Source organism: Mandrillus leucophaeus, unplaced genomic scaffold (assembly GCF_000951045.1).
Source record: "Mandrillus leucophaeus isolate KB7577 unplaced genomic scaffold, Mleu.le_1.0 Scaffold119, whole genome shotgun sequence".
In the NCBI taxonomy this organism is placed as follows: Eukaryota; Metazoa; Chordata; class Mammalia; order Primates; family Cercopithecidae; genus Mandrillus; species Mandrillus leucophaeus.
In genome coordinates, this window is record NW_012100209.1 from 4275735 (window position 1) to 4301752 (window position 26018).

The 26018-nt window shown below is 36.2% G+C and overlaps 1 protein-coding gene across 2 annotated transcripts in view; it reads right to left on the minus strand.

Annotated features, from left to right (window-relative positions):
* Positions 1–26018, minus strand: part of OXCT1 (3-oxoacid CoA transferase 1) — a 151654-nt gene that overhangs the window by 84422 nt on the left and 41214 nt on the right. For both annotated transcript variants that reach the window (XM_011966412.1, XM_011966404.1), the window contains 3 exons: positions 5868–5975; positions 4104–4218; positions 1355–1449 (listed from right to left, as the gene is read on the minus strand). In XM_011966412.1, coding sequence (XP_011821802.1) covers positions 1355–1449; positions 4104–4218; positions 5868–5975 — 318 coding nt within the window. The remainder of the gene's footprint in view (positions 1–1354; positions 1450–4103; positions 4219–5867; positions 5976–26018) is intronic.

The window sequence follows — 26018 nt, forward strand, 5'->3', positions numbered from 1 at the left end:
AAATTTTCCTTTAAACACTGGCCACAGATAATCCACAAATTTATTTCCCTTTTCTTCAAAACTAGGAATTTGATCACTCTATAATCTCTAAGGCACCTTAAAAACGCAAATCTTTGGGCAGGAGCAGTGGCTCACGCCTGTAATCCCAGAACTTTGGGAGGCCAGGGCGGGTGGATCACAAGGTCAGAAGATCGAGACCATCCTGGCTAAAGTGGTGAAACCCCGTCTGTATTAAAAATACAAAAAATTAGCCAGGCGTGGTGGCGGGCACCTGTAGTCCCAGCTACTTGGGAGGCTGAGGCAGGAGAATGGCCTGAACCCAGGTGGCGGAGGTTGCAGTGAGCCAAGATTGCGCCACTGCACTCCAGCCTGGGCGACAGAGAGAGATTAGGCCTCAAAAAACAAACAAACAAAAAGCAAGTCTTTGACTTCCACATGAATCTGCTTTTATCCAAACCTATATCATTTTTGTGTCTGAAAATGTCACGATTATTGCCTCAATGAGTATCAACTATATGCCCATGATCATTATTTATATTTTGAATTATGAATATGTTTCCATATGCATAATTTCTATTGCATTAACAGTTATGATCTACTGAGAAATAAAAGATTATGAATAGACAAACCAAATCCCTGCCATTGTTAATTAAATTAAAATGTCATACAGGAAGTAAAAAATATATGATTTTATTATAATAATGAAAAAATATGGCCTAACTAAGAAAACTGAGCTCATTTGGATGCTTAATCTTAAGGAAGAAAAAAATTTAACCTTTTGAACAATAGGGCCTCGAAAGGAGAATGAGATGAGAACTTCTACAGTTTTTTGAGGCAATCAACTCAAACAATGTCCCTGTCCTAAAGTGGAAACCTTCCTCTTCAGTTTCTCACTCTGAGGTTTAATTTTATTTAACATAGAACTATTGAGAACCTTCATTATCTTGTCCAACAACAGAAGGATGAGAAAGAGTTTACACAGGAAATCATGAGGTCTCTCTGAATCAGGTTCCACATGGGAGATGCAGTCAGAAAGCCCAGAGTCAGGAACGCACCATCTACTACATAAAATACAATACTATCTTGCTCACATTTTAAGGGAAAAATTCAATATTTTATTATGATAAAAAGAAAAATAAGGTTGGGCACTTTAAGCAACAACTCAGATTTCACTGTGTGTGACGGATGCACTAAAATCTCCAGTTTCAGCATCATACAATTTATCCATGTAACCAATAGTCACTTGTACCCCAAAAGCTATTGAAATAAAAAAAAAATTAATAAAAAATTTCACAACATGAAATATCTCATTCTTCATTAAGATTGGATTTTAAAAAACAAATTTTCATCTTACCAAACCCAGGACTCCATTTTCACTTTGAAGATGAACAGTCATATTTGGGCTGATAAAGTTGCTAGCCAGGAGAGGGATTCCTATGCCCAAATTAGCTAGAAAAAAAAGATGTTAAGGTCCAGCATATAAAAGGTAGAGAAGTTATACCATAAATCTTCTATATATATAGACTCCAATCACCCTCTGGGCATTATTTTGTAATTTTTCAAAAAAAGTCTCTAATTAGTCATATCTTTTTCAATAACATTAATATGCTTTCCCACCAATATCAAAGTAGTGGCCTCAGAAGCTAGCCATTTGTTACATTTTAACAAAAATATAAGCACATTTTCATTAATGTGCTCTACAAATTTGGGTTGATGTATTATGACTGATTATTAAACACAGCTTGACTTTTAAAGAATTATTTTCACTATTCAAAACTCCTGCCAAAAGATCATTTTTTATCATCTTTATTGATAAATGGAGTTACCATTTTTAAATTTTAAAAAAGTTTTCTGACAATACCAAAATTTCTGCCTAAAAGTATATCAGATCCTTTGAGTCTCTGTGGTAACATTCATTGGTAACTGAATGTTCTGTGACATAAAAAGAAAAGTGGGGAAGAAATTACATTTCAGCAAATACAATTGAGCTCATATATAAAGTAGCTGTTGTTAAGGCATCAAAGAGTTAACTGAGGTTGTTGCATCATCTTCCTTAAATGATCAAAACAGGAGTGATGATGATTACTACTCAATGATGTAGGTTCAATCCTGCCTATCAACACACGCAGGCTGATCAGATCAAAGATACACTGCCCGGAACTACTGCCCACTACTGTTCACTACCACTGCACACCAAATACCTCACCAGAACTAGTACAAAGAATGATGGCACTCTGATGAGATTCTAACAGTGAAATCTTCATGAATCAAGGCCAGAGGAGGTTTATATATGGTGCCATATTATAAACTACAAAGGCCAGCAGTACAACTGAATGACCCAGGTCATTTCTTATGGATAGAGTAAATCTATGAAGCTATGATTATAGCTACCTGATTTACCTCTAATGTTCTCTCACAGTCTAGTACAGTATTATTTGTGATTTATTTCTCAATAATGCACAGAACACATTGGGATATTAATTCCATTACGAGCAGGTATTTTTAGGACAGAGCAACCCAAATTACAAGCCTGGTACTTCAACTCTTTCATCATATTGTAGCATTCTCTCAGTTCTTTAATATTTTAAAGTCAAACACCAGGGAGGAAAAAAGTCTATGTATTTTGGGTTGAAAAAAAGTAGGAGATATGGAAAGACCATTTACATAAACTGACTTGCAAATATTTTTCACAGGCAATACAATAACTGAATAAAGAACACCTAAAATCAGTATTATAGTCAGTGTTTAAATATCAATGGTAAGTCAAGGTAAGACGGGTTGAGAAGAAAGTCCAGTGACCATCTTTCACCTACTAATTCAACTTGGTTGACTCCACACCTTGCTGATGCAAGAGCTGGAAGAGCAGCAACATGCTATTCTTTTCCCTTATGTGGGTTTGCACCATAACATAAGGTGTAAACTGAAAAATGAACAAAAATGAGGTAGAGGTAAAAAGAAAGGAGAAAAAGAAAAGTTCTCCCAGTCAAGATCACAGTCTGGAAGACTGACATTCATGGACTAGGGAAGCTCAGAGAATGGAAACATTTGTCATGTCTCTCATTCTTTTGGTCCTAGGTCTTTAAGTATGGCTTTACTGTATCCACTATTCAACAAAAATTCATTTTATCATATGCTATGTGTATTTATATGTGTTATTTGTATTATATAATTCAATGTCTGCTGTAGTGAAAACTAGCAAAATGGTGAACAGACTTGTTAAATGCATTCAAAATCCAAATATTGATTATGTCTACCTCCTTTTCTTGACAAAGTATCTAAAGCAGAATTTGAATCATTTGTTGAATACCCTTACAAAATATCAGATATAAAAGGGTACTCACAGGATTTTTTTCAAGAGAATAAGAGGGCTGTTAAGAAGTTGGATCTTTCTTTGTAGGTTCTGGATATTAGCCCTTTGTCAGATGAGTAGATTGCAAAAATTTTCTCCCATTCTCGGGGCCTATCATGGGGAGGGGGGAGGACGGAGGGATTGCATTGGGAGTTACACCTGATGTCAATGACGAGTTGATGGGTGCTGACGAGTTGATGGGTGCAGCACGCCAACATGGCACAAGTATACATGTGTAACAAACCTGCACGTTATGCACATGTACCCTAGAACTTAAAGTATAATAAATAAATAAATAAATAAATAAAATAAAAAAAGAAGTTGGATCTTTCAATGAGTATGCAAATGTCAGGATAGAGAGCAAGTAAATAGCACTGGTTATTACTAAGAATTCTGAGATTTGAAAACACTCATCTTGGGTAATCTCTTGGGTAATCTCTTTTCCCAATAATCTCTCACTAAATGCAAGTTGTACTGAAATCTACTGTGTATTATAAAATAGCTAAGCAAATTATTGATTGCCATTTTGTTTCAAGAAGGCAAAGAGATATCTGTTATATATCTTGACATCTTTGGGTTATATGCCACATTTTGTAAAAAAAAAAAAAAAAACAAAAAAAACAAAAAACCATTAATTACCTTAAAAGTTACCGTAGACTAGAGATGACTCACTATGCAAGAGGTCTAATAGCCTGATCAATATGGGAAAAGCAAAGGCTACGTCTTTGCCCAGGCTCAGAAGCATAAAGGATACCATACATGCCATCCTCAAACTCAAGAGCGGCCCTCTTGATGATTCGTTCCCTTACGTCATCTCCAGGTTTAGCAGATTTGGCTTCCTCATCTCCCTCTTTCCGGATTGATAAACGCTTTAAATTAAACAGAAATAAATTATTCGTGGTTGAAGGTATGCTTTGTATTTTATCACTGCTGAAATAAACTTTACTGGAAAAAAGATGAGCTCGCTCCCATTATTATGAGACAAATCTGCAATATACCAGAGATTTAAAAAAATACTATGGGTGATATTTGATGGTAGAAATAATTCCTTAGGAACTAAATGAAAGTGGTCAGACTTGTTTAAAGAGGAAGATATGCTCTTCAGTCTGTTTGAAGCAAATAATCTGTTACTATCATCACACTGTCTGCTACTTCTGTTACTCTTCCAACTAACTTATCCTCTGGTGCACAGGGACTGGCCAGAAGAATGAAAGAGGAACAGACTTTGGGAATGTGTTTTTCAGGGCTGTCAGAATGTGTTTACCAGGTGTTGCTGCTGCCAATTGCCTGTTTCCACCTGCAAAGTCTAGACTATTTTTACCACAAATGCATCACAGGAATCACAGAAATACGCAGAAACCAGCCAGGAAACTATTTCCTTTATTAAGTCTCTTTGACACAAACAGGATCATGTTTGCAAAAGTCGCATCCTCTCTTCCTAGGCCCCGACACTGGTTTTGTATTATAAAATGTCTTCCTGTTTGACATCTATAAGGTAGATATCTCTGGCACCCTACTATATGTCTATTCTGTTGCTGATCCCTAGACACTTCTGAATCATGATAGTAATTCTGGCAAAGTGGCCGTTCTCTGTTCTCACTGGCTGATGATTTAGATATGTGTCCCCTCCAAATCTCAGGTTGAAATGTACTTTCCAATGTTGGAGGTGCGGCCTAGTGGGAAGTGTTGGATCATGAATGCAGATCCCTTTTGAATTGGCTTAGTGCCATCCCCTGGGAAATGCAGGAGTTCTCCCTCTGTTAGTTTACACACCAGTTGGTTGTCTAAAGGAACCTGGCACCTTCTCTCTCTCTCGCCATGTGACATGCCTGCTTCCCCTTTTCCTTCTGCTCTGAGTAAAAGCTTCCTGAGGTCCTGACCAGAAGCAGATGCTGGTGCCATACTTCATGTATAGCCCACAGAAGTGTGAGCCAAATAAACTTCTTTATAAATTACCCAGTCTCAGGTATTCTTTTACAGCAATGCAATAGGGACAAACACACTGGCCTTAGAATACCTTCAATGCTCCTGGCACCTACATTCCTTGCCACAATCTCATACTCACCAGCTACCCACAGCCCGAAGCTAATTAGAATGACATTCTGCACTCTAGAAAAGTGCAAAGCACCTTCAAGATAGACAATTTTGAACAACAAAACATTAAGATAAGACTTCAGCAGGGGTAAAACCACCAAAGACATGATTATTCTTATGTCCCCTCTAAGACAGCCAGAAAAACTATACATCATAAATTAGGACAATAGAAGCCTGGTAGACACAGCCTAGAGAATCTCATGACATGGTGATACATATCTTGTGATGACAAGGCACTGTCAGGCTGCACAGAGGCATAGATCATCATATCCCCATTATGATAAGACACATGGGAAGCTCTTACTAAGATCCAAAACCAGACTTTCTGCTCAGCTCCAGTTCCCCATCATCTGGAATGGTCTCAAGGATGCATTATCTCTGTAACTGGATCCGTGAATACTGACAAAGCAGCTAAGTCAATTACCTCAATTCTTTTCTCATATTTTTCTCCCTTTATAAGGCGATGTACATAAATCTGAGGAATATGGATGTCTTCTGGAGCAAATGCTCCAATATCCACAATTTCTTCAACCTAGACAAACAGAAATTTCTTTCAAAGTTAGTGAAAGCTTAAAGTGAATATTTTTAATTTTTTTAAAAGTATATACATCTTCACACACAACTTAGGCTGGATACACGATGTAAATATATATGACAGAATATGAACATTTATCTATGTATGTCTATGTGCACATATGGGTAATGTCTATACACCTCCTGGACCCACAAAACAGAAGAAATTCAAGTGCATGTTTCTGAACAGAAAATACAGACCATAGAGCTCCAGAAGTTAGCCTTTGCTTAAAAGAGTCTCAGTTACAAATTTGTCAAATTGTTTGTCAGTACGGCTGCTTGAACTTTCACAAATTGCAGCTCAACAATGCAAAACTTGATAGCACATTCCTTAAACACAGATTTTCCTAAATTAATGGGAAATTTATCATATCAAAGACAAAAATCTGTAATAACATCTGCATGGTCAATTGAAGAGCTTTTTAAATAAAGATACGAATGCTATTTGTAACAGTTGTAAATTATTCTTGTTAGCTTCCTGGGATTGTGATACAACTGCAATTGCTGAAATAATTTACTTAAAGACAGATAATTCCATTATGGACACTCAAAACTAAAATATTAATTAACAACTAGAAATACTCAATTTAATTAGAATCAAAGTCATTCACCAAGAATAAGGTCATATCATAACAACATGAAACGCCTCCACATTAGTCTGTTATTTTAGAATTCATTTAAAAGACAATTTTTCTATCAACATAAAACAGTTCAAAATAACAAGGATCAAGAAAAACTAAACTTGACATTGTTGTGGTCAAAGAATTAGCTTTCTGGGGACACACACGCATACAAACACACATACCTTTAAGTTGTGAGCACTCAGCTTAACAGATACACTATCTAAAGCAAATAATTGTTTACTTCCATGAACTGACTTATACAAGGAGAGTTGTATTGATTTTTGTTTCCTAAACTATTCACTGAAATCTGGAAATCTGTGAGGTTAAGTAGCCCTTCTTATGCTGTTGTACTACTATATGCCTTCACTAGGCTCTTCCTACAGTGCAAGAATACCAGGGCTTACAGAAGACATTTTACTCATCGTGCAATGCACACAAATAGCTGAAAAAGGCAAGGACATGGTGGATTAAAGCTATCATCTTTGATAAACAGAAAAATTTTGACCAAAATCAAACAAAAATTCCAAGGAAAGATCAGAAAACATGTCAGCATCCAAGTTGAACTACTGGGTAGAGAGGCACCTGGGGATGAGTGAGGAGACAGGGAAAGTGGGGCCGAAGACCCCTTGCCACTGCACTCTATGTCCTCCCCTTGAAAACTCTCTATGCTCCAGTATTTTCTATTCAAGGTGGAGGTGGGGAATGCAGAGCAGCTAAGCACTACTGCTACCTCTTCAACTGGCTGGAACTTTCAGCCATTAGGGCTCATTCACATCTTTACAAATTCAGTTTTAGCCTTCAAAGAAGTTGGTGACTTTAAAAATGTGTTTGTACATTAATCCAGTATCCTGAGGACAGACATGAAGATTTATTATTCATGAAAATACTAACCTCAAAATTTATGGTGTATCCATGTGATTAATCAATATTATGCACTCATAATATTTAATGACATCTCATAATATCATGTTTCATAAAATCAAGATTTTGTATAAGTAAATAAAAATTTACAGAAATGCACTTTGGCATAGACAATTATTTATATACCTACAGAAAATAAAAGGAAACACATGGAAATGCCAAGAATTGTTATCTCTGGGTAACAGCACAAGTTGTTTTTATTTTCCTTTTACTTTTATAATCAAAGGGAAACCCACAATGTTGTTTTTTCAAAAGATGTGATAAACACAAAGTTTCTAAAACTAGGAGATCATAAGTGGGGCATGTGATGAATCTCACAATTAGTTAGACATGTACCAAAGAGGGCATGTTAAAAAGAAAATAGAGATTCCAAGAAAAACTGAAGTTTCTAAACCCTAAAAGCAGTCACAACATTATGAGCTAAACTAAGGAAACCCTTCTTGCCTGCATATTTGAAAATAATAATGCGAATTATTTTTCACGCCTAATGTTGCTCCAAAAGGTCAGGCCCTCAAATCTCTTGCTACAATTGAGACAGCAGCTTCCTATTTGGTCTTCCTGCCTCACCCTCTAGCAGGGGCAAGGAACATAATAAAAAAGGAAGAAAAAAAAAATCAGTATTGCTCACTTAAACTGAAAATGCTGATGGAAACCCGTCACTATTTTCTTTTGGTTCCACCAAAGAATATTTCAACAGAAAACACCAAATCAAGACAAAGCTTCATTACCAAGGACAATTACATCATAACTCTCAGAACTAACAGAATGAATGTGTCCTGGTAAAACAACTCTGATAAGCAAGAATCTAGCTAAACATAAACAATTACATGTTTTGTCATCCTAATATGAATGGCTTTCAGACTGTAGAAAATGCATGTGCAGCATTTGTCAAAATAATAACACTCAACAGTATTGAAAACATCTATACAAAAATCAAAGCTTTCTCAGAGTTGGTTAGCGGAGTTAATAGCTAAGAAAGAAAATATTTGAAGTACAAACCAAAAGAAGAAAACATGTTTTCAGACAATCTATGAAAAGTGTTAAAAAAAAAAAAATGAAGAGGCAGAACTATCTTAATGCTAGCTATTGAAGGGACTGACTTCAGTGCCAGTTTTGTGTGATCTTGAGAACAGTAAGAAAGAAGCAATGGAAGGATTAAAAAGTCTAGTGATATCAGGTGATAACATGAGCATTACTGGAAAACCTGATGAGAAAATGATGACTAAAATGAGCTGGTTAGGAAAAACATAAAAATAAAAGACCCCCAGATCCCTTACCAAAGACTGCAGAGTTTTCCTCCTGAAGTTAGAAATGGGTAAGACAGAATAAAGGACAAAGAAAAAGCCTCAGGGCAAAGCAATAGGCAGATCTAAGTGTCCTCAGGCAAGATCGAGATGGAAGAAAGGTAGCTAAGAACAACCTGGACTTTTCCATGGCACTATGAATAGATGTCATGTCCCACCACTTGCTACAACCAGAAATCCAGACATTTGAGGCTTCTCTAATTGGTACTCATCTTCAGTCATTAACAGAAAAATAGAGACTAGGAAATGTTGTTATTGATTTGAACTTTGTTTTAAAAGGTTGCTTTCTCTGCCCTGCACTCTTCCTACTTTATAACTCTGAAAACTTATTTTAAAGCTTAGAGAAGGATAAGAATTCATCCCTTGGTGACAATGTGTTTGTGATTGCTTGGCAAACATTACTTATATCTAGGTAAGGGAAGAGAGGAGCTGCAAGGCAATAACGTCCTCATTTTTTATTTTATTTTAGTGACAACCTCAATCTGTTATAGACACAAAAACGGGCCCAACTCTAAATGGTGTTAGTGAAAAATGCTGCACACCTGCAAAACTCTGTGTATGATACAAAGTAAGGGCTGTTGAGGGGGAGGAAGGGGAAGACTCACATTCCAGGCTTTCTTCCTGACTCATTTTAAGTTTCAAAAAAGTTTAGGAGGAACGTGCTTCTTTTGCCAAAAAGAAAAGAAAAAATCAGAAAACAAGCAATAACGTCTACAATCATGAGAAACATTAACTCCAAAAGAGAGGGGAGAAAAAGCAGCTGTGGAAGACTAGAAAAATAGAAGGGGGAGACAATAAGCAATAAGAGAAGTTACAAGTTAAATGCAGAGGTGCTCTGGATGTTAAAATGAGTAAAATGAAGAGAAAATGTGAATAAGACCTCATGTTCAATAGATCAATAGGATAACTATAGTTAATAATCTACTGTACCTCTCAAAGCAGCTAGAAGAGAATAATTTGAATGTTCTTAGCATAAAGAATAGATAAATATGGTAATGGATATCCCAATTACCCTGATTTGATCTTTATGTTATACGAATATATCAAATTATCACAGGTACCCTGAAAACATACAGGTCTATTATGTATCAAAAAAAATAATTTTTTAAACAAGAGGCAATGTAGAGAAAGGGGAGGTCAGCATGTAAGGCATCTTTCTCAAAGATTCAAACGAAGAGAAAAAAATCCAAAGGAGCAAGAAAGTGAATATATTCTTAGGCTTCATGCTAAGGAATGATAGGATCAGTACAAAAACATGGAAGAAAATGGTATGAAAGCTAAAAGGGCCAAGGACAGATACATATGGTCTTATATGTCTATAAGGAAATGCACAAAGATGGAAAAGTTGAGGGGCTACTAACGAATTCGCAACCTTTAAAATGGTGGTACATATGATTGCATAGTCATTATTGAAACTGAGTAGATGGGATCTCCTGCCAACAGACATTCCACAATGCCCAATGAAAAATAAACATAACAAAAAAGCATGTTCTGTCAAGAAAATATGCATACAACTGGGATGCCACTGACCTAGGCATGAAGTGTGGTAAGGAATATTTAAAGTGAGTTTAAAGGGAGAAAGAATATCACACTGATCGTTATATAATGCCCAAAGACAGAGATGATATATTTGTAATAGAAGTGACAAAAATTGGCTCAAATAAGAGATGCCAATTATTTGAACATCTTCTATTCATCACAGTCTGCTGATAACTCTGTATTGCCTTCTGGTAACTTCTGTATTGCCTTCAGAATAAAACAGTGAGAGAAACCACGATTCAGGACCTCTAACCAGCAAGAATAAATTGCTTGGTAAAGTAGAAATGACAGAAATATTGAGAAAAAAATGACAATGTAAAATTAGAATTGGAAATAGACCAGGAAGTGAATCCTAAACGTACACAGAAATATATCCTGGTCTTTGAAGAAAAGATTTCAGTAAGTTCAGAGAAAAGAGAAGCAGGATCAAGAGGTCAGAAACTCAAAATGACAAATGGGCTTATGAAAGATGAGGATTGCAAAACTTCCATTCTGACAATATGAACATGGGTTATATTGACAAGGAAGAGAATGGTTATAAAGAAATGAGTGGGCCAGGCGCGGTGGCTCAAGCCTGTAATCCCAGCACTTTGGGAGGCCGAGACGGGCGGATCACGAGGTCAGGAGATCAAGACCATCCTGGCTAACATGGTGAAACCTCGTCTCTACTAAAAAAAAAAAAAAAAAAATTACAAAAAAAAAAACAAAGAACTAGCCGGGCGAGGGGGCTGGTGCCTGTAGTCCCAGCTACTCGGGAGGCTGAGGCAGGAGAATGGCGTGAACCCGGGAGGCAGAGCTTGCAGTGAGCTGAGATCCGGCCACTGCACTCCAGCCTGGGCAACAGAGCGAGACTCCGTCTCAAAAAAACAAAACAAAACAAAAAAAAAAAGAAATGAGTATAACAACATGGATAGCTTTGTGTTTCTTCATATTTTATCAGGGCCCCCACAAAAGAGACACATATGACCTAGGACAAATGGAAGTTATAAAACCTTAAGAGGTCTATCAAAAGATACAAAATCGGAATGAGATGAGGACTCCTCAAAATGCTCAAGATGAGGAAAGGGTGGCTCCTGGGGTGATTTTGTCTTTGCTGCTGCTGCTGGAGAATTTGAAAATGATAATCACTACTGTTTGGGCAGAAGACAGGAAAAAACAGAGCAGTTGAATTTCATTTTGTTTCTGACTTCACCAGGAAGAAAGTAAGTAGAACTAGTATGATTATGAAGAAATTCAATTCCAAGAAGAGATACTCAGATTCTCTGTACCAATTCTAGGCTGTAGACCCACAATATCTATATCCCAGGACCCTTAAAGAGCCTGAAGATACGATAACAGAATTACAGTCAAGCGAAAAATGGTAGAGGTGTCAACTGAGAGGCAAATATACTCCTTTTCAAAAGGAGGGCTCAATCTACAACAGTATTCTAAAATGGATTATTATATACGTGGTCTAGATGGCCATAAAGAGAGAAAACAATTGGACAGCAGTCTTAAGTCTTCCCCCCAATTAAATCATGTCATACGATCTTTATTAATTTGTGATCAGGCTAGAACATAAGTAGGCCAGGAAAAAAGCACAGCGTGTAGTTCCACAGAGCCTCTGACCCAGCCCTTCACATAAGAGTCTTATAGACATAGCAGAAAAATGTGACTTGAGCTCATTCACTTAAAATCAACAAATACAAACTAAGCAACTACTAGATTTGGCAAGGAAGAAAACAGAAGAGGTGTATGCTCTGGTGTACAGAAAGGTAGACAAATACTTGAAGAACCATAAGTATATGGTGGCTTGACAAAGCCTTAGGGGGAAGTCTTCAGTGCTGTGGTTTTTAACTTTTGAGGGTACATGTACTACTTTAAGAATCTCATGGGTCATTTCAGGTACACAAAGGTTTCTTTAGGTATAAAATCCTTTGTAAGATTCCATGGAATTACTCCACAGACATCTGTCCACCCTCGTCCCCTAGCTCCAGCCTAGAACCCCGCTCTAACGATTTGATGTCTTTGTCCTATCCTGTTCAGTCAACATATTTACAAGGCTTTAAATGAAGATAAGGAAGTCAGCATTATAGTTAAGGGGCAAGGGTTTGGGTGCATCCCTTTCTCTAAGAGAGAAGACAATCTGATGCTCATTCCTCCAAGTATTTACCAAAAGAAGTGACAACCATATTCAGGGAGTTGAACCACTCTTTTAATGCCCCAAGAACGGTATGCCCCTAGAACAAACCAATTACCTTTATATCACAGTCATAAAGAGTCAGTTTTTCTTTCTTGCAATCAAGTGAGCTATTTCTTACCATTAAAACATAGTGCCTGACATAAAACTGTCTGGCTGTAGTAGCAAGAATAGTTGTATTTCATCTGATCATTAGCTTTCTTTTACATGTACTATTAACTATATAAATACTTTGATTTTTATTTGGCATCCCAGGCCTCACTCATGTTTATCATTATAGTATCAATTTTTAGTCCAATCTTAGAACCACTGTACAGTTCTATCATTCCTTTTCATTCTTATAGCTCTGTTCTTAATTGATGCTATCAATTGTATATTTATTTCTTATAAGAAATAAATTTATATTTATTTCTTATATATTTATATTTATGTCTTATAAGACATAAATGTATATTTATGTATATTTATGTCTTATGAGCTATTTTAAATCATCTTTGGGAAAAAAACAGGTAAAAATTAAACAGCACATTTATCAAACTGGAAACTGATCCAAGGCCAGAAAGAATAGCTAATTCAATGAAGACAGAAAATGATCTCTACTGGTTAGGGAAATAAAATGGGCAAGTGTTAACTGAATGAACTTCAGCAGGGAGTAAAGTTAATATCCTAAAATACCTGGCCTAATAGTTTTTTGAAATGCAAATAGAAAGGTTTAGCTAACCACCAGCACAAAGACTATTACATGACAGAAGTACTTCCAAACACCAAGAGTCTTCCTTTCTCTGTTTGCTGTCTAGTCTCAGAGTTGGTGATAGCACCTTCAACGTAATGTACCTCAATAGAAAACAAAAACAGTCCTTCCTCCCTACAATGCCTCATTTTAAAATGCAGGATGTGAAAAAGGGATAAAGCAGTCTGAACTCCAGAGGAAAAGCTTTATCTGAAATAACTCAGTTTGTTAAAACTGACTAGCAGCAAAATTAATAGCTTACATATTAAATCCTTATATTATACAACTTCTGACCCATACTGATTTGAAAAAAGTAGAAATGTTACTTCATATACCATCCCAATAGTTTTTGTAATGTGGAAGAATTGTTTAAAAAAATTAAAAGCAGTTTAAATATTTTCATTTCCACTGACTCTCAAACCAAGCTAAAATAGCAAAATACCAGCATTGATTAGACTAACACTTTATTTTTATTTTACTTTTTGAGATGACATCTCATTATGTTGCCCAGGTTTGTCTCAAATTCCTGGGCTCAAGAGATTCTCCTGCCTCAGCCTCCTGAGTAGCTGAGATTACAGGCATGCACTACTATGCCCAGCTGCTAACATTTTTTGTTTGCCCAGAAATGCCAATCTTCTCTTTATGTGTGACTTACTAACATTCAGGCAATATTCTAAATATCCAGATTTCATTTGTCATGTCTCTTTTAAAAAAGAAACTTCATTAGGACTGTAGCAAATCCAGAGAAATAATTAAAATGAATACAGCTACCCAAAGGAATTAAAATACATCTAACATGTTCATTCAAAGCACCAGTCTTATCTGTAATAGTTTTTAAAAAATTACACCATTATCATATACCCCAAGGAAAACAGGGAGACCTAATATAATTAATAGAATTAAACGAGGAACATTTTCTAGTGAAGAGAGTCACAGAGAAACAGTAAGAGAAAAAGTTTGTGTTGGGTTTTTACAGCTACAGAAAGACTGCCTATTGGTAATGCCAATTCAACTTTAAAATGTTACTCTAAGACTATTTCCTTCAATTTGAGGCTGTTAATCATCCCTGAAGCACTTTATAATGCAGGAACACAACACTTAACACATAAAATGCAAAATGGGATTGGGTTAAACCCTAGCATTTCCAGAACACAGTTAATGGCTGCTAAATCTAACAGATTTCATTTGAATTCAGCATGAGAATGACTCAACAGTCCCTAAATTTAAAATTGTTTAGCATGTGCAATAGAAGAATTTTACTTTATTTCATTTTTTTAAATGTCCTCCACATTTTCATTTCTGCAGAGTAGTAAGTAGAGTAGAATCCTACATATTTCATTAAGAAAATTAAGATGCCATGTTTGTTTTCCCTGATTTATATGAGGTAGATATGAAATGGAAAAATAAACTTTAAAACAAAATACTTATTCCTCTCTGTGGTTCAATTTTCAAAACTAGATCTTTAAGTCCTAAAGAAATTCAAACATGTTTATCACATTTCAACTATGACTTTAGCATTATGATCATATGGCTCTTCTCTTAGTACAAGTAAGGGGATGCACAATCAGTTTTACTGCTGGCACCACTTGGTTCAGGTTTTTCTAACTCACTGAATTTCAGCATCTAGTCATCACTGGGAAAACAGGGCAAGTCTTAATTCTGGTGTTAAATTAAATAATTCAAACTTAAAGCTCTTGGAATTTTAAATCATTCTGACCCTTGAGAGGAGTGTGGCTGTGCAGCCAGGGTCTCTTGGCATGCAGCTGCAACTTCTGCCCTTTTTTCTATAAATAATTAGAAAAACCAAACAGCACTAGAGATAAGACCCCCTTAAGATCACTACCCTTCTTCATGGAGTAATAAACTAACCTTCCTTGAGTCAAATCATTACAACATATTATCTGGTCTCATATGGAAAATGTTGTAGTACTGCTAGAATTTCTGTGCCTCTATGCGTGAAAACTTTTCAATGTTGGTGTGCTAACCCCATTTGTTTACAGAGTGTCTCCTGCGTGGCTACCCTCAGACCGTACTCAAACTCTACACTTAATCATATCTTCTGAATCTCATTATTTATGGTTGACAGTAGCCATCATTCAGACAATAACTGAAATCTACCATGAGTAAAGCTGATCAAAGTCCCAAATCCAAAATATCTTCCTGGCATATAAACTCATCCCCAAAACTCAACACCATATTTGAAAAGTCTTAATTTTTCAAATATGGTGATCAAATATGATGATTAAAAGAAGAGTAGGAATGGTTGATAAAGAACAGCAATTTATTGATGTCAATATTTAGTAAGGGACATTTTAGCCCATATAATTCTAATGCCATGTATTTCACTGAGCTTTCCTACGGATAAAAAAAATAAGACAGTATGATAAACAAGTACTGGATTTGAAGTCAGAAGACATAGATTTGTGGTTTCAGCCCTAACATCATCTAATACTACGTTCTTACATGAATCACCTAAAATCATTTCACCTTTAAAATGAAAAAGTTGAACTGTAAATCAAGTCTAATATTCTTCCCAGCACTTGCATGATCGTTAAGTCTATACTAGTTCCTAGATATTCTATTACAAGACCATAAAGTATGCACATTATTGTGTAGTATCTTTCTAACTATTCTGGATATTGAACACTCTAGATTAACGTCATCTTACTGGACATATCGGTTAAATGAAAAACATGATTTTAATTCCATGCCACGCAGCATATCTTCAATACCCCTCTGTACTTGTGTACTTGCTATATCCATCCTTTTCTGACCAAACAGGCTGTTGAATTTACAAGGCCAGTTTATTTGCCAATTTATTACTTTATAACCCTTTGTATAACTAGGTAACTACCATATGGCTTGTTTTGCTTTTGCAGAGTAATAAAAGCTTACTGAATGAGACACACTATACCAGCCAATACTAAAAGGCACACCTTGAGATAAAATGATCTCAGAGAAGTCAGAGGAAACTAGTCACAGTAATAAGGAAGGGAGTTACAGAACAGTTGGTGGCACATTATCAAGACTCTCAATGCAGGACTGACAATGGCCTCAAATATAAAACCATCAGGAAGAACCACTGAACACAAGGCATTTTTGCTTTCTTAGACCATGGCAGGATAATGATGTCAATCAAGTAAAATCCATAGAACGTTTCTAAGCCTGCGAAGTGTTGTGTATGTTTTGAACCTGCTGACTCAGTGACTTAAATATCATTTAATGAGCAGCCATTATGTCCCAGGCATTGTGTTACATACTGGGACTACTGAGATGAGTAAGACAAGGTCCTACAAGGTGCTCACAGTTTCATGGAGAAGACAGGTAACCAGAGAATCACAATAAAACATGAAAATAAGTGCAATAATAGAGGGAACATTCCACTGACCAGGCAGAAAATCAGCCACAAAAAGAGGGAGAACATTCTAGGCAGTAGGAATGTCAAGGGCAAAGGGTAGGGAAGGATGTGATCTCAAGAGAGAATGTGAGGATGTGTTATTTGTCAAAGGACCTAGGGTACACTGGAAATAAAAGCATTGCATCAGAAGTTCAAAATTTTTATTCTGTGGAATGAGGAACCTAATTTTGGAAAAGCTATCAGAAATGGTAAGAGCTAACTGAACAAAAAAGGAAATATGATGTCCTTTACACTTCAAAAAATTCTCAAGAGAGTTCACTTTAGTTAATGCTGCTGGGACAGTTTCTTCTGATTATTGTGGCTTCTCGCCAGAAAAAAATTTAACACATTGGCAATTACCTTTTCTCGCTTTTATTAGTTTTTGGTTGTGCACCTGGATTTTCAAGGGGCCTAGTAAAAGGCCATATTTGCATATGTTCTAATATTAGGAGACTGCCAGATGCTACATGCTCAAACTATACTAATACATGAAAATAATCTGTTTGTAAGACAAAAATTAACAAAAGGGGTCAATGAATCACATTTATCACTTTTTCCCACATTTCTTACTAAAATCATTTATATAAGCCATGACTTTAAGATGCCTTCTTTCAGTTTTGTCCTTTAACCAGAAAGATTTGAAGAGTGACTCCTTTAAAAAAAAAATAGAAAAGAAAGAAAAAAAGCAACTAATTTTTCAAATGAAACAATCTTGCATAAGCCCTAATTATCACTTCAGTATTTGTAGACTAGATCTATATTTGAAGTTGGAAAAAAATACCATTTTTTGACAAGGTCTCTGGAAGGAGTGAGGAAAGCCACTATTATTTTTAATCAGAGTGACTCTCAAATCATAAGTTATATTTTTAACACAAACATGAAATAAATTGATAAGTAGGTCACAAGTTGTTAAACCAAAAGAGAGCACAATTAGGAAAAGGAATTCATGTCATTCTTTGTATGAAGATAATTTTTTTTTAGGAGAACATCCCCTGAGTTTGTATCAGTGACAGTGTACCTTATTTAATAATCTTTCAAGAGGGAGTATCATAAAGATTCTAAAACCATTAATATATTAGAAATGCCTTCTGGCTCTTCCTTTTTTGGCAGGTGGGGGACGGAGCTTCACTCTTGTTGCCCAGGCTGGAGTGCAGTGACGGGATCTCAGCTCACTGCAACCTCCGCCTCCCAGGTTCAAGCAATTCTCCTGCCTCAGCCTCTCGAATAACTGGGATTACAGGCACACGCCACCACAACGATTAATTTTTGTATTTTTAGTAGAGACAGGGTTTCACCACATTGGCCAGGCTGGTCTCGAACTCCTGACCTCAGGTGATCCGCCTGCCTCAGCCTCCCAAAGTGCTGGGATTACAAGCTTGAGCCTTTTTTTTTTTTTTTCCTAACACAATCTATGTCCTCATTTGCAACGAGATTATTTTGTGAGAAATCACGACTGTAAGTTTTAGGTTATCTCAAAACAGTGAATCAACAGCACTTGACCCACACCTTATTTTATGAAGGGGCTCTGTGGGTATAGCTGCTGGCCATGGTTACCTTCTCTCTGGGAATCTTATCCATATTTACTTCCATAAGTGGTTACTGCTCTAGGTTCAAAATGTTCTTCCTTTTCTAGTCTACTAACTATAGGCAATCAAGTTCTTGTCCTGGGTCAAGCAGCCAGGAGGATTCTCCAGGAAGCTGGGTTCTAATCTAGAGTGCCTGGCTCCAGAGCACACATATCAACCATACCCTGTACCTTTTCTTCCCTCTCACACAACTCCTCAACTAAGTGGGAGGTTTAAGAACACTTGGGAATAAAATACTAGTGACATTCCCATTAAAATAAGACACAAAATCACAAAAGAAATAGAGTCAATAAATATATGGAAAATATTTCATGTCTCTTGTCAAAGATATCCAGTTAAAACTATAGGGTGGCATTTTTCACCTAGCAAGTTATCAAGTGTTTAAAGTACAACATCCATGTTGTTGAGGTAGTTCCAAATGATAGTTTTACATATCACTGAGGGGTTATAACTGAAGTTATCTTTCTAGAGAATAATTTAGCAATACTTTCCAAAACCTTAAAATGTTGATGCTCATATAAAGAAAACTACCTCTAGAAATGTGGTCAAATAATCAGACATGCACAAAAACAATATTCACTAAAGCGTTAATAGTGAAAGATGGAAAATATGAAAGTCCAACAATAGAATTGTTGATATGTTTTACTATTAAAATATCTTCCTTTAGGGATTAGTGAGCTGCAAAAACATGCTTAATGTTTTATGTAATGAAATATACATTATACTAAAATGGTCCCTATTTTATAAAAAGAAACATTATGTATGAACAGGAATTAAAGAAAATCAAGCCAAGACACTTCCATGTTTTCTCTCAAGTCTCTTTGTTCCATGCAGAAAGTGTCTCCCCATCCCATTATGGCCCATCCTCACCCAAATGTCAATCAAGATGGCAAGTGTAAAATGCCTTAAGTCTTCTCCTTCCTTCACAAATGACCTTATTTTTCTTGTTTATCTGCATAAACAAGGCCAAGAAGTGGAGAGGGGTTGCATGGGGTTAGTGCCATAAACTCTCAGCAAACCACCATCAGGATCCCACAGCAATCACTATCTTTATTATTGAATTGGGCACTCACTGCTCTATGTACAACTTATTTTCAGGTTAGTCTTATCTCAACTAGATTGTAAGATGCTCTGAAACAATCACAGTGTCTTATGTAGCAAATCCTTAACATTTGTATACCTAATAGCCATGTTGTTGGCTACATCCCCAAGCAACTCTGAAGGTAGCAATTTGTAGTTTTGGTAAGCTAGAAACTTCACTCAATATGCAGCTGAAATGGACTTCAAAGACAATTACCTGTCTCCCACATTTAACCAAAGAATTATTTTTAATCTACACAGGGACACACATGCAGTCACTTCCTGAAGAAAACATTGCCTCTTTATGAAAGTCAGTACACAGTGCCAATAAAGTGGTTCTTAGATGTTTAGGAAAAATATAAGAAATGAAATATAAAATTCAACAATGGCTCAGACTCAGAGCATGAACAAGTCTATCATATATTCTACATGGAAACAAAAATAGGCAATTTATTAATCTTTCAGGAAGCATTCCAACCAACATAGTGGTTTAATTCCAAGGAGTGTAATTGATAGATTATTTGGTAAGAGTTTGTTTAGTTTTATAAGAAAACACCAAACTGCAAAGGAAGTTGTACAGCATTTTGCATTCTCACCAGCAATGACTGAGAGTGCCTGTGGTTTTACCTCCTCATCAGCATTTGGTTGTTAGTGTTCTGACTTTTAGCCATTCTAATAGGTGTGTAATGGTATCTCACTTAGGTTTGCAATTCCCTAATGATATGACGTTAAGCATCTTTTCATATGCTTATTTGCCATTTGTGTATCTTCTCTAGTAAGGTGCCTGTTCAGATTTTACCTATTTTGTGATAGGGTGATTTTCTTATTGTTCAGTTTTAATTGTTTTTGTATATATTTGACACCAGTCTTTTATATGATACATGTTCCAAATATATTCTCCCAAACCACAGTTTGCCATTTTATTCCCTGTACAGTGCCTTCTACAGAGCAGTGGTTTTTAATTTTAATGAAGTCCAACCTATCAGGTGTGTTTTCTCTCATGGATCATGTTTTTATCTTAAAAAGCATGGCCACTTTTTCCTTGTTATTTCCTATGAGTTTTCTATTTTACACTTTACATTTAGGTCTTTACTCCTTCTTGAGTTAGTTTTGTCAGGTATTTTAATAGAATTTAAATAAGAAATTGAGAACCAAAAAGGCAAAAAAGCACGCAGGTGACACGATCTAGTAACTGCAGGAGGAACAAAGAGAAGTAAATGGAACTGGTGCTGGGGCCAGGGGTTTCTGAGAGCTGGGATCCAGACCCCTAAGGGGAGTCACAGGAAGCAGCCAGTACTGGTACTTCTGAAACTCATGAGGCTAGTTCTGCAGTAGCGGTTTGGGAGTTGGGGGGAGACCAGGTATAAGAACTGCCACACCATAAACATTAAGAATTGTTCTGTTTTTGTGAATAACTGACCTTTTTATCATTATGCACCACCCCTCTTTATCCCTAATAGTTTTCCTTGCTTTGAAGTCTACTTTGTCTGAAATTAATATAATTGCTCCAACTTTTGTTTTGTTTTCTTTTGAGACAGTTTCACTCTTTTGCCTAGGCTGGAGTTCAATGATCTTGGCTCACTGCAACCTCCGCCTCCCGGGTTCAAGCGATTTTCCTGACTCAGCCTCCCAAGTAGCTGGGATTACAGGCATGTGCCACCATGCCTGGCTAATTTTTTTATTTTTAGTAGAGACAGGGTTTCGCCATGTTCATCAGGCTGCTCTCGAACTCCAATCCGCCTGCCTTGGCCTCCCAAAGTGCTGGGATTACAGGTCTGAGCCATTGTGCCCAGCCTAATTGCTCCAGCTTTCTTTTGATTAATGTTAGAATAATTTTTTCCATCCATCTCTTTACTTGTAATTTGTGTCTACATATTAAAGTGGATTTCTTGTAGACAACATATAGCTGAGTCTTGTTTTTAATCCACTTTGAGTCTTAATTGTTTGGTATATTTAGACCAGTAATGTTCAAATTATTTAGTTGGATTAGTATCTACCATATTTACTACTATCCTCATCATGGTCCTTGTTTTTTATTCTTTTTGCCCTCCACTCTTTTCTGCATTCTTTAGTTTTAATTAACCTTTTTCATATAATTCTTTTTCTGCCTTTTTTGTTACACTTGAGTTTGCAATATATATTTACAATTAATCCAAGTCCTCTTTCAAATAACACTATATCACACTATATTACTTCACAAGTAGTGCAAATATCTTAAAACATGGTATCCCCAGCACTTGTCTCTTATAACATTGCAATCATTCATTTCATTTGAAGGCCGGCCTTCTTAACGCTCTGGGTATATTTCAAAATGTCCACTTTTCCCCACTCCCCTTGCCAGAAGCACAAGGAAATTTTCCTTTAGTCTTCACCAAAACTCTGGTAGGGATCCTAGAGGTAAAACTCACAGAAATATGAAGCCCCTCCCAAGACCAGACCACTCTGGGATCTAACTCTCAAACTTGTCCACATGAGCCTCCAACAATTCATCAATTATAGTTTGAGTTTTTCTACCCCAGGACAGGTTCCCATGGAGATTTCTGCTACTAGGCTTCTGCTCCAGTAAGTTGTGATTCTCCATATTAGCCCGTCTCTCTCCAATTTGGGGGGTAGTGGTTTGCCCTGTGACTTTAATCCTCTGATGGATCTAAGAAGAATTGTGGATTTTTCAGTTTATTCAGCATTTTTCTTATTGTGAGAATGGGTGTGGCAACTTTCCATCTCCTTGCATGTTTGACCTGAAATTGGAAGTGGTTATTTTTTAAATAATCATTACCAGTAGTTATTACATAGAATCCTAAAGTTTCTATTTTGAATTCAAACAACTATATAATACTATCTACCTCATTTTCAATTGGGGGGAAAAAATTATATCTTCCTAAATGTGAAGGTTCTCATTTTACAGCTTTTAGGAGATTATCCTATTTCATATGCTCTAAAAGGTTAACATTACTGAACGATTCTTAATTTTGCATTTATGAAAGTATTAACATTATTCTGGGGCTACACTAAGTTAACTGAAAAATTCAGTCAACTAAAGGTCTATGAACCTGCAAGTAAGCAGACTGTAAATTAGATAAAATTGTTAACATTGCAAAGCATAATGTAAAATGCACCTTAAAATATACCAAACATCATTTGTTTTTGCTTCAGAACATAAGCTTTAGAGGCACAAAGAAGTGTTTAGATCTTAACTCTTCCCCCTACCACTTCTGTTATCTTAAAGTCTTTCCTTATCCTTATTTGTTCTTCTATAAAATATAGACAATAAAACTGACCTCACTGGGTTACTATAAAGTGCTTTGCATGTAAGTGCATGGTATAAACAGAAGTTGTCACTATTCTTGTTTTCATAATTATTAGGTTATATATCTCCTTCAACTGATACTACCACTATTGAAAATATGTCAATTATAGCATCTACCACACTCTGTGTAGAGCACACCTTAGCTATATAGAGTCTACTTGGACCATTTCACTGCCCCTATTTCCTGGGAATGAATTACATTAAGAAAGTTTTCCATTCCGTTTTCCTATCTCCTTATAAAACCTAGTCCTCAATCTACATATAAAATATTACCTTGTACATTAAAAACACAAACCACAGAGGAAAAATAAGTGAAAACACTTTGAGTGCAAACATATTCAGATGCCAAGAGCACTGAACAAAAAACTATAAATAAAACAGCAGCTAAAATACTTTTTATAGCAGAAGCTGAGTTATAAAAATGTCTTTCAGATTCTACTTAATACTACTTTTATTTCTAAAGGTCTAATTCCAATTCTAAAAAGCCAATTCAAGATTAATGAGTTTTGTAAATTCCTCAGAGAAATTTAAATTACACCAAAACTTTCAAACTCATTCTTAATCTCATAGCTTTTTATAGTTAACCTGTATTCATCTGAGTTTGGTAATAACGACAAATTTTTCTTGAGTTTTGTCTGTGTCGGCAAAGCTTTTCCAAAATTTAAAGTGAAATTCAAAACTGAACAGAAACTTTTTCACAATACATGGCAAAACTTGTATTCTTTTCTGCAATTATTAAGGAAACTAAAATAGATTCCTTAAATGAATGACCCAGATCCTTTTCACAGAAGGCACAGAAAAGGTAGCAGGTTCTTCACATTCCAGTTTAACTTTCCTCAGGTGGGATTTGTATTTAGAATTCTGAAGAACCCAAATGTGTTACTCAGTGGCAGAAACAATGTATATTATCATTAAACTTCAAAAGCTGAATCAGAGAGAAGGTGACCTATACTTTTGGACATGAGTAGCTGAAGAATCTGAATGTGGACTTTGTTACTCAGTGGCAGAAACACTGTATTATCATTAAACTTGAAAAAGCTGAATCAGAGAAGGTAACCTCTAGTCTTAGACATGAGTGAACTTGATTTCTTCACGGAATAAACCACAGAGCAGAAGACCATTACATTCTAACAGTTAAATAATCCTTAGCTCCTAGTCTTAGGAACTATTAATTGTTTTAAACTGTTCCATCCAAAAACAAAAAGATGTTTTCATAATTCTATAAAAATTCAATAAGGCAAAGCTATCATAAGGAAGAAAAGAAAATACTTCCTTCCACATAACTTACATTTTGAAACTTAAGTCCCTCTGTGTTCACGGAGTGGTATGCCCACAGGTGAACAGAAAGCATCAATATCTGAGGCCCTCTTTATTTATGCCCCCAAAAGAACAACAACAGATGTGACTTTTGTTCAAAAGAAGTCAAATAGCTCTTGCCTCCTCTCTCATCGCATGATCTCTTTGTGCACACCCACTCCTCCTCCGATTTAGGCCACGAGTGGAAGCAGCATGAGGCACTCACCATACACAGCTGCCCAGTCTTGGACTTTCTACCCACTAAAATCATGAGCTAAGTAAACTTTTCTTTATTAAAGAATAAAAAAGTCAAGTGGTTATTCAGCATGAGCAAGTTTTAAGCAGAAAATAACTTTACTCTTCATCCCAAACCAAAATATGTGAATCTTTTGAGCCAAAGTATAAAAAGAGATAAAATGGGTCATTAACTAATGCTCCATACTTCAAATACAAAGGCAGAGAGAGGTCATCAATTTGAGGGTGTACAACTCAAACTAATGAAGTGACAGATTTATAAGAACCTTCCTCTCTTGAAGGTGTCCATAATATTCCCCTCAAGAGTCATTATAGTTTTTGCTTGATGTAAGGTATCAGCATGTTTAAGTTGATTTTACGGACTTCAGATACTGGCTAGTTTTCTGAAGGATTTAAGCTAACAATATTTTTAAAACAAAATTTAGTTTTTTGATCATGCACTAAGATTTTAGGAATTGGAGGCATTATGGAATTTTCATTTTCTTAGATCAAGAACTTTGGAAGACAGGGAAAGGATACAGAGGATATGCCTTGCCAGCTGCCATTTATAATATAGTTCAATAGTCATCATCACTGGGTCAATGAGAACAACAGTCATCTAGGGTTTATTAATCAAAGCAGCAGGAGGGATTAAGGTGAGAATGCAGCACTTCAAAGCTTTAAAAATACACTGAAATCTCTATCCCACTGATGCTCAAAATAAACCCATGAAATGAGCAAACAACAGAGGCTGTAAGGAAGCCGAGATTCTAAAGTCATTTGTCTAAGGTTGCAAAAGTAGTGAGAAGCAAATCTTAATCTCAGATTCTGTTAAGAAAAACAAAACAAACAAACAAACAAAAAAAAAAACAGAAAGAAAGAAAAAAAGAAAGAAAAGAAAAAAGATAAGACTCCTCAGGATTAGTCCCAGAGCTTCTTTCCCTACGTGATCTTTTCCATTCCATAACCCTAACTCAAGTATTTGTGAATTATCCCCAAAAGTGTAACTACCTTCCCGACCTCCCCTCTGACCACTACACATAACATATCCATCTGCACCTGTGTCACTACCAATTGAATGCCTAAGAAGCCAATCAATCCTAAGCGAGCTCTTGATTCATTCCCCAACAGGTTCATTCAAGGTTTCTCATCTCAATAAGTGATATATCATTGCTCAAGCCAAGCGTAGGAGTAATTTTAATTTCTACCTTTCCTCTATCCAGGCTCTCCACATCTCAGGCATGGGCATGTTGGATAGATTCCTCTCCCAACATACTGTATCTCTTAATTCTATCCTTCTCTCCACCACTCAAGTCCAAGCCACCAACAAGCTCTCACCCAGATCACATCGGTCTCCTCATTGGTCTGCCCCTTTGTGCCTCTAAAGTCTGTTCTACATACAACATGCAAGCTAAAATTATGACCTTTCCAAATGCACTTAAAATCCAAGCTCCTACAAATGCCTATATACCTACCTACATTCAGATTTTTATAATTCCTCTTTATACATATCCTGAAATAAAGCCTCAATATTGTCAGAGCAACCAGAAAGTCACAGAGGGACTCAGGACTTAAGTCAGGTCTTCTAAGTGTCCTTTTCATGAAGCCATTCAACTGCCTAGCTTTCTAGTCCAAGAAATTTATCGACATCAGTTTTCTCACTTACAATATTGTAACAAAACTGCTTTTCCTCCAACTTCACCTGGTGATTAGAGGATCTGATGAGATATTATACGTGAAAGTGATTTGAAAAGCCCAAAGCATTATGCAAAGTAATATCAAACACATGGTACTTCAGAAATGGTG